The sequence below is a fragment of the Triticum dicoccoides genome, chromosome 7A (genome assembly GCF_002162155.2).
Source record: "Triticum dicoccoides isolate Atlit2015 ecotype Zavitan chromosome 7A, WEW_v2.0, whole genome shotgun sequence".
Lineage (NCBI taxonomy): Eukaryota > Viridiplantae > Streptophyta > Magnoliopsida > Poales > Poaceae > Triticum > Triticum dicoccoides.
Genome location: NC_041392.1, coordinates 702973445 through 702982171, shown reverse-complemented (window position 1 = coordinate 702982171; position 8727 = coordinate 702973445). Strand labels below are relative to the sequence as shown.

Here is an 8727-nt window from a genome sequence, read left to right as displayed (position 1 = left end):
GATTTTATATCCTTGATCACTCCACCATAGAAACCACATGTATATGTGTGACGACATTCAAGCAGTCCGATGCAATATGAAGATGCTGCAGTCCAAGATCCTCTGCCAAAGCTAGTGCTTCTCGTCAAGCCATTGCTTCATCATGTCGTTGCCCCGCAAAAAAATTGAAAATAAACACATGTGGTCACCTCTTGTTTCTAAAAATAGTTTCAACTCAGTGAGAGGATTTACTTTCAGAGGCAGTTTTTCTTTACCCGCAAAAAGAATGTTTTAACCGCAAAAAATAAATAAATAGAAGAGGCAGTTTTTCTTTTTTTAAAAGAAAAACTCAACTTTTTTTTTTGAGGTGGAAAAGAAAAACTCAATTGAGGAAGGAAGTCGTCGGGGGGATGCTGGCAAAGCCCACTACCAAAAGAGACGAGGCCCAGCCAGCGCAACACACACACGGTCGCAGCCCATTTTCCCTTTCTGCTCGTCTCCTTTCCCTGCCCGGCCGCCGCCAGCCGTCTACGCCGCATCTCCCCCCTCCCCCTCCCCCTCCCCGCGCCGTCGCCTTCCGGCAGTCGTCCGTCCGTCAGTCAGGTACGCCCTCTCCGCTCCGTTCCATCCGTCCATACCAGGGCACTTGTTCGTGGACTCTTCTGCACTCCCAAATCCCGATCCCGTCTATGGCGCAGGATCTCCGCACGCCAGGCGTTAGGTCACCCATAGAGATCCCCCCCGCCCGCCGTAGTCGAGCTCCCATTCTCATTTCCATGCGGTTCAGCTTGATTTTTTCTTTCTCCGGACCCGTCTAGCACCCTGAAATTGCTCACAAGAACTTATGCAGACCTTGAGAGGCAGCTGATTGTTCGGGTTCGATACCCGAATTCTTGTTAGAGTGTTTTTTGTATAGCTGAAAACCATCTCAGTAGGTTCTGTAATGGTGTACAAACAATATTTGTTTCAGCCGGAGAGGCTACTTGCTAGTAAATTTGTATTTTATATCTGAATTGCTGCAAATGGGTGTGAAATTGTACAGACGCCAGGGTAATCAGGCTGGAGAAAGATACAAACACTGCATGCTTTAATCTCTATATTTCCAAACTGTCCCTGTAATGCCCAGTTCGAAATTGCACATAGACTGTATTGTGAAGTGGTGCCTTTGTAACATATTTCACATCTGCGTCCTCCGTTTAATTTGATAACATCATGGATTGGGGATGTTATGATGTCTACCTGTTCATAGCTGTATTTTTTCCCTTTTCTTTTTCTTACATATGAAAACCTGCTGGAGTCATTAACCCCTCACCAAACCTGAATTGATGCTGCCCAGGCCCAATTCCGCATGTAAATGAGTTTCTTTTCTTTTACTCTTACTTCACTTGATATCCAATTTCTGTACTTCTGCTTAGTTCTTAATTGTACCCGAGCTTTTCTGTTGAGAATGAATTATGATAAGTTCTCTGGACTCAGATTGAAGGGAGCTAAATGTTTTGTCTACCGAATTCGGCAATTATATTGTAGTGTTCCTCTTCCTGCCAATCTGAATGTTGCTGAATAAGAAAAACAAAAGTTTGGAACTTCTCTTATGAATTTTGCTGCCAGTCTGAGTGGTTTGGGCCATAAACAAATTTAGTACTAGCTTGTGTCTGGTTTGGATTCAAACCTAAGCTGCTTGATCTTTTGCTCTGGATCAGATGGAATGACTTGATCTCGATGTTCCTTTTTCATCAGTAAAGCTAGGTGTTTGTCACCTGTGGTCTTAAGATCGATATAAATGTATGTCGTCACTTTCTGTTGATTCTTCATGGTTAGTTCGTTCATCCTTTAGATGCATGGAAGCTTATCCACTTGCTGCTACTACATGCTGTTTTATGTCTATTTCTTGAAGCTTATGGTGATTTTTATCTGCAGATGCAGAAGTTCAAGACCTTGGCCAAGGCCTTGACCGGCAAGACCGTCACCGCCGGGAGGAACTCTTCCGGGCGAATCACTTCTTTTCATCGAGGGGGTGGATCCAAGCGATCTCTTAGGGACATTGACCTCAAAAGGAACACTTGTTCTGTTGGCATTGTGGAAAGGATTGAGTATGACCCTAATCGTTCTTCTCGGATCGCTCTTCTCCGATGGATTGAAGGGGTACCTCAGAAGGATCCAGCATACAAGGCCGAGCGTGCACCTGTCAATTACATAATAGCCAGCCATCAAATGGAACCGGGCAGCATGGTGGTGAATAGCGATTCCTCCAAACCCTCCACGACCGGCTCCTTGATGCGACCTGCCCACAATGCTGATTCCTTCCTGCGGTTCCAAGAGCTGTTCCGCAAGGCCAGCCAAGGCGAAGAGGGCACTGATGATCAAGTGAAGGATGCGGCGGTTCCTACAGCAGCACCGCTCATGCCAGCCGATCTACTGGACCTCAATTCCAAGGTGGGAAACTGCATGCCGTTGTCTGACATCCGTATGGGAACATGGGTGCACAGCATCGAACTGCGTCACGGCCAGGGGGCGAAGCTCGTCCGAGCCGCTGGAGCCTACGCCAAGGTGGTCAAGGAGTCAGCCACGCAGTGCCTTGTGCGTCTGCCGTCGGGCGTCGAGAAGCTGATAGACTCCCGCTGCCGGGCCACCATCGGCATCGTCTCCAACCCCACCCATGGCGCGCGGAAGCTGAGGAAGGCGGGGCACAGCCGGTGGCTGGGCAGGCGCCCGGTCGTCCGTGGTGTCGCGATGAACCCGGTGGACCATCCCCATGGAGGAGGCGAGGGGCGCACCAAGGGCGGCAGGCCCTCGGTGTCGCCCTGGGGGAAGCCCACCAAGGCTGGGTATCGGACCGTGCCGAAGAAGCCAAAGGCTCAGCTGTCCCGTGATTGATTGATGATCTTCATGGACGCGGCTTGTTGCTCCAAGGGAAAGGTAGCAAGCAGGATCTTGATGTGGCTATGGATCGATCACAAAGGACTATGACTCGTTTTTTCCCTTTTTGTTTGCGAGCAGTTTCCGCTGCAGCACTTTGACTTTATTATGTATTAATAATAACAGGTGATGTTTGGACCTGCCTGCGCCCAGTTTACTGCATTCCTTCCTGGCATTTTGACATTAACTTGTTTAGGCATGTTTCTTGTGATTGATAATTTGCTTTGTCTGGTTTAGCAAGCTGGGAGGGAACAAAATGATGTTGTGCGTATATTTAGACATGCTTCTGTAGCTGCTGTTCCGTCATAAAAAGCATGCATGCGACGAGCTGCATATATATAGTTTATTCAGTTTATCTGAATTAGCTGATTCAGATCAGTGTAATTTCTGTCGGTGTAAATCCATCATTATATTGAAAGTTAGCATGATTGATTGATTTGCCATTCATACTGGATACTACAATGCCTCTGGACTGAATGAATCCTGGTGGTGTTCAGTCAGTATATTACCTTGCAGCAGTGCGTGTTCAGTCCAGTTTTGCAGAATTATGGCAGAGTTTAACTTGGCTGTTTTGTTTTTTTGCCTGGAGGGCGCAAAATTTACATGATTTGTATAGCTGCTGCTGCTATTTGCTTTCTAGTTTCTGTACCTGCTGTTCCGTCTTTAGAAACATGCATGGGTTGAGCTACATACATATATATGGTTTATTCAGTGTATCTATCTGAAGCTGATTCAGATCTTGTGTGCCTTTGTTAGTGTAGATCCATCATGTTGAAAGTTATCACGATTAAACTTGCCATTCATATGTCCTAGTAGATGCAATGCCTCTGGAATGAATGAATCCAGTTTTGCACTAATAACTGACGAGATGATGTCTTAGGAATCCTGGTGGTATTTACTGGTTTTCTCTTCTATATTTATTTCCCCCTTTTTTTTCCTTTTCTTTGTTTATTAATTCGTGAGTTATTTTCCAAAAAATGGAGTTTTAAAATTCATAAACCTTCTTTAATTTCATTTTTAAATGATTTTTCAATATTCATGAGTTATTTTAAAAATTTCCAAAACATCTTATAGATAAATGAACTGATTGTTTAAATTCATGAATGTTTTTAAAAATTTGTGTACAGTTTTAAATTCCAGAACATCTTCCGGAATTTATGAACATTTCTTGAAATTCTTAAAGATTTTTATTTATTTTTCCTTAAATTCATGATTTTTCCAAAATATCTTGAACATTTTTTAAATTTAAAAATATTTCCAAGGTCTTGGAACATTTTCTGAAAATTCATCTACCATTTTTAAACCACAAACATTTTCGTGATGTATGTATGCATTTTTAAATCTAAAAACATTCTCGAGATATTTCATTTCCAAAAACCAAATGCAAAAGGTTAAACACGTACGGGCGGACGGCCCTCCCGTAGAAAAAAAAATCTCACCAGAAACCTATGATGGAGACAAGTGGTGCGCATGGCTAATGCCATTTATTCACGAGAAGCTTTTGTGGTAACTTTTGCAAAGGCATCCTCTTATCTATAATACCTAAATAGTTGATCCCCACTACTTCTAATTCTCTCAACATGCAAGCCCTTCACCTCACCAAGTGTGCCACATCAGCATCCACTAACAATATTTTTCAGCCTATGCAAACCTTATTCCATTGTCACTAAATTCTCTCAACATGCAAGCATCCCACTTCAGCATACACTAACATTTTATTTCAGCCCATGCAAACTATACCAATATGCTTATTTTCGTCACTGGACATATGCAGTAGATTAGATAATTATTTAATTTATGTACTTCCTAAAGGTTGTGAAATGCCCTGATTTACACATAATGCAAGTACGAAATATTTATATGTTAAAATTAGTAGCTTTTGATTTAGATCTTTTTCTGCATATATAAGTCATTTGTAATTAATTTTTATATTCCCGCAGCAGGTAAATTACCTAGTTTTTTTGTTTGGAGAGAGAGGAGGCACCCTCAAAGTGATTTGAAGAAAATTTCCTCTTACTTTAGCAGTGGGCCAAAGAAGAGGAAGAAGTCGGCGGGCTGCCACCGAAGCCCACCACAACAGTACAGGCCCAGCCCAGCCCAGCGCACCAACCAAGCCCGACCGGTTTTCCCCTTTCCCTGCTCATCCATTCCTCCCGTTCTCCTCCTGCCCTGCCCTGCCGTCGCCGTCAGCCGTCGCCGCCGCATCTACCCCCGCCGCCACCTTCCTGCTCCGATTCGTACGGCCGCCGGTCAGGTACGCCCTCTCCGCAACGCCCCGATTCACCCCTTATTGCATCAGCACGACGATATGATGTCCTAGGAGCAAGGGAGCTCAAGGCAGAACCAGGGGCCGCCCTTGCCCGTGGATCCTTCCGCACCCCCAGTCCCGATCCCGTGTATGGCGTAGAGACCCTATAGAAATCCCTCTGCCCGTCTTCCGTAGCCGAGCTCCACGGTTGGTCGCTTGTAGATTTTTGAAGGGGGGGATGAAGATTTCAGTTGAGAGATGATTTATTCCTGGTCTTATGATCCAGCCTGCAACCAGTGCAGTGGATAGTTAATTGATGATCCTCATCCTGTGTCGCCATGTAGCAGCTTGCAGTCCATAGCAGGGAATGGCGAAGTAAATTGAACCGAACATTTGATGATCCTGAAATCGCGTATCTACCAGGTTTCAGTTTCGTGGCGTTGCCGGTGGGGTGGGGGGGACTGTGCTAGGCTTGGCAGGTGTGAATAATATAAATCCATGAGATTTCAGCCCAAGGATCTGGTCCTGTTCAGCACAGAGCACAGGCTAGCAGCCATGGAAGAAATCCATGTAGTGCTATTATGACTATATATATACACCAAATCTTGTAAGCTTTGGATAGTACTCTACAATATAATTTCGGTACGTCCACCGTGTCAGAATTCCAGTAAGCACTGCCACGATAAATGAATTGCGTTGTGTGTCTTTCAAACACTTGTGCAGAGGGATGTACATAGGTTTTCCTTTTCAAGTTACATGTGCAGAGCGATGTACATAGTTTTGCAACAGCGTCTTCTTGTTTCCAATGGCTTTGGCCTGAATGGATCTCCCTCTGCCTCTTTTTCTGGGATCAGTGCATCATTGTCACTTCCCGGCAAGTCCCAGCACCAGGTAGACAGGCCTTGTGAGAGAGACAGAGGTGACTGTTCAGGTCCGATGTTCTAGTGCTTGCTAGACTTCTTTGTATGGCCGAAGGATGCCTCAGTAGGCCGTCTTGTGATGTACAGGCAGTATTTGGTTCAGATGGGGAGGCTACTCGCCAGTAAGCCCTATTTTCCTTCTTGCTGTGGCAGAAATTGTCGATTGCCGTAGAGCTACTGAATGCCAGATTGTATAAGCACCAGAGGAGAGTCAGATTGTAGTATAACACAAATCTCTATATCTTCCCGTAATGCCCAGTTTTAAACTGTAGAGACTGTATTTTGAGTTGTCAGACGACCATTTTTCATATTTCGCACCTTGGATTGGTAACTACATGTAACATCTTCCTAAGACATTTTTGTCCTGCAGCAGCAGCAACCGCCGTCGTTGTCGATGGCAGGGTTCGGCAGCCTGGCGCCCAAGACGAAGAACGTGGTGGTGGCGGGCGGGCTGACGGGGTTCGTCTTTGGGGTGTACTACTACACCATGTGGGCGGTGGGCAGCACCGACGAGCTGCAGGTCACCATCGACAAGTTTGAGGACCTGAAGAAGAAGGAGGAGGCCGCCGCCACAAGCTCCTCCACCCCAGGATCATCATAAACAAGCACGCCCTTTGAAACTAGCTACTACTGCCTCTCAACCTGCCCGGGACCATGGGTTTGGTTTGTATTGATAATAATGGGTGCTGTGTTTGATGGAGCATTTTCATTCATGGCACGGATGGAGCTTGGAGTTGATGATGCTTTTTGTTTGTGAATGGTAGCCGCGGTGTCTAGAAGTTACGATACTCCCTCCTTACATTTATATAAGGCCTAATGCATTTTTCAAGACCGCCTTTGACTATTGATATGATTAATAATACATGAGATGTATAATGTGAAAATTATATTATTGGAAGCTCTTTTTTACTTACGAATTTGACGGTATGCTTTGTTTAACTTGCATGTCATATATTATTGCTCTAACACTTGGTCAAAACTAGCCTCGTAAACGTATTAGGCCCTATATAGATGAAAGGAGAGAGTATGATACTGCCTCCGCTTCAAAATATAAGATGTGTTGTTTTTGCCCCTCATAAAACAGGTTTTTCTATGTTTGACAGACCTTTAGTTTTGCAACGGATGGAGTAGTACCTTTTGGAGGTAGGGCTCTGGTTTGTTGTTGTTGCGTTGAAATATGTTGCCTGTCCCTCTCTCTCTATCAGTCCGGTCTTTTGAATGGATGATAATTGAATCGGTCGGCACATGAATGAATTCATTGTGACCGTTCCTCTCATGATCTAGGAAGAATAAGGGGCGTGTGTATCGGCACACTGGACCCGCCCTGATCATTCGTTGGGAATCCTTGCCTTGTTCCCCAAGAAGGTAGGTCCGGTAATGAACAGAATTTGGTTCATCAATCAAAAGTCGATTTGCCAAATGGCCACCCACCTGATATCATCTCACGAGAACCAAGCGGAGCTGCGTGTTCTAGCTTAGGGCATACGTTTGCCCAAAAGAAAAAGTTAAGGGCATACAAATTTACCGCTTTGCCCATCGGATCACGCCCGTCCATCTAAAACCCAACGGCCAGGGAAAATCCCGGGCGGATGGCCCTCCCGAGGGTGTTTCCGGAAAAAGGAAGGAAGGAGTCTCGTGTGATTGAATGAAGGAAACTAAATCCAACAAGATTCTGCCTCCGTTTATTCGTTCGTCGGTTTTAACCGCCGCCAGACGATACAGACACGTACTACGTACGGCGAGAGAACAATAAACCAGCAGGGAGCGGAATCGCCCACCGCCGGCCGTACGTGCGCGCCCGATCTCGCCGTCGCCGTCGAGGGCCGCGTGCTAGCTCCGGTGCTCGCTCGCTCCGGCTTCCGTTGCCCGGCTTCGCTTGGGCGCCATGGCGCTCGGCAACATCGCCGTCGTGCTCGGCTCCGGTGAGTTCCCGTGCTCCTCACCCCTCAGCTTTGGTCCACATCTATCTACCATGGAGGAATCTATGGTGCTCTCGCCGTCGCCGGCGACTGTCGCGTCCTTCTGAATCTATCCGATGTGCTGCTGATGCCGGGGTTTAGCTTGTATCTAGCTTCTTGCTTAGGGTTTGTAGCTTGCCTACTCGCTGGGTAGACACATACGGATTAACGGATCACTTTGGTTCCTAGTGTAGTTTACTTTGTTGGCTACAAATAATCCAATCCAATACAATCCAACTGCTCTCTCACAAGTCGCACCCATACCTGTATATCTGTAATTCTGTCTTCTTACTTGCTTCAAGCAAAGCCTTGAAGCCTTTTCCCCCCCTCTGATTGAGAATTGCAGCCTCTGTTCTTGAGCAATCTGCAATTAGCCTTTATTTAGGGGAACGCCGCAAATTCTTCTGCAAAGCATACTAACGGATTGCAAAAACTTTCTTTCTTCTCTTTTGGCAGGATATCTCAGCACTATTCTTACCGGAGGCGACGCCAAGAAAGTCCCTATCATCGGGGACACGCTTGCCAATGTAATTAGCTACTTCCATCACTTACCTTGCCCCGTGCCTTTATTCTCGGCCGGGTTGATTCGATTGTACACACGTCGAGCCATGGCTGTGACACCTTTTGTATCTTTGTTTGTCTCCTCTAGTTTGTGAAGAACACCGGGAAGGCCGGGAAACACGACGGTAGCGACCAGTTGGCGTCT

The 8727-nt window shown here is 46.0% G+C and overlaps 1 protein-coding gene and 1 long non-coding RNA gene across 4 annotated transcripts; both read left to right on the top strand.

Moving 5' to 3' along the window:
• Positions 1-475: 475 nt before the first annotated feature.
• LOC119330229 (60S ribosomal protein L2, mitochondrial-like) lies at positions 476-3131 on the top strand. Of its 3 annotated transcripts, none has more exons than XM_037603346.1 (2): positions 476-582; positions 1897-3131. In XM_037603346.1, exon 2 carries the CDS (start codon positions 1897-1899, stop codon positions 2851-2853), a length of 957 nt encoding a protein of 318 aa, XP_037459243.1. In that variant the 5' UTR covers positions 476-582; the 3' UTR covers positions 2854-3131. The 3 variants fall into 3 exon arrangements, with proteins under 3 accessions (XP_037459243.1, XP_037459244.1, XP_037459242.1); XM_037603347.1 differs by lacking the exon at positions 476-582 and adding an exon at positions 1741-1761; XM_037603345.1 differs by lacking the exon at positions 476-582 and adding an exon at positions 1772-1792.
• Positions 3132-7909: 4778 nt separating this feature from the next.
• On the top strand, positions 7910-8727 carry LOC119331148. Its single transcript, XR_005160399.1, has 3 exons — positions 7910-7985; positions 8478-8548; positions 8671-8727. It is a non-coding gene; the product is annotated as an uncharacterized LOC119331148 (long non-coding RNA).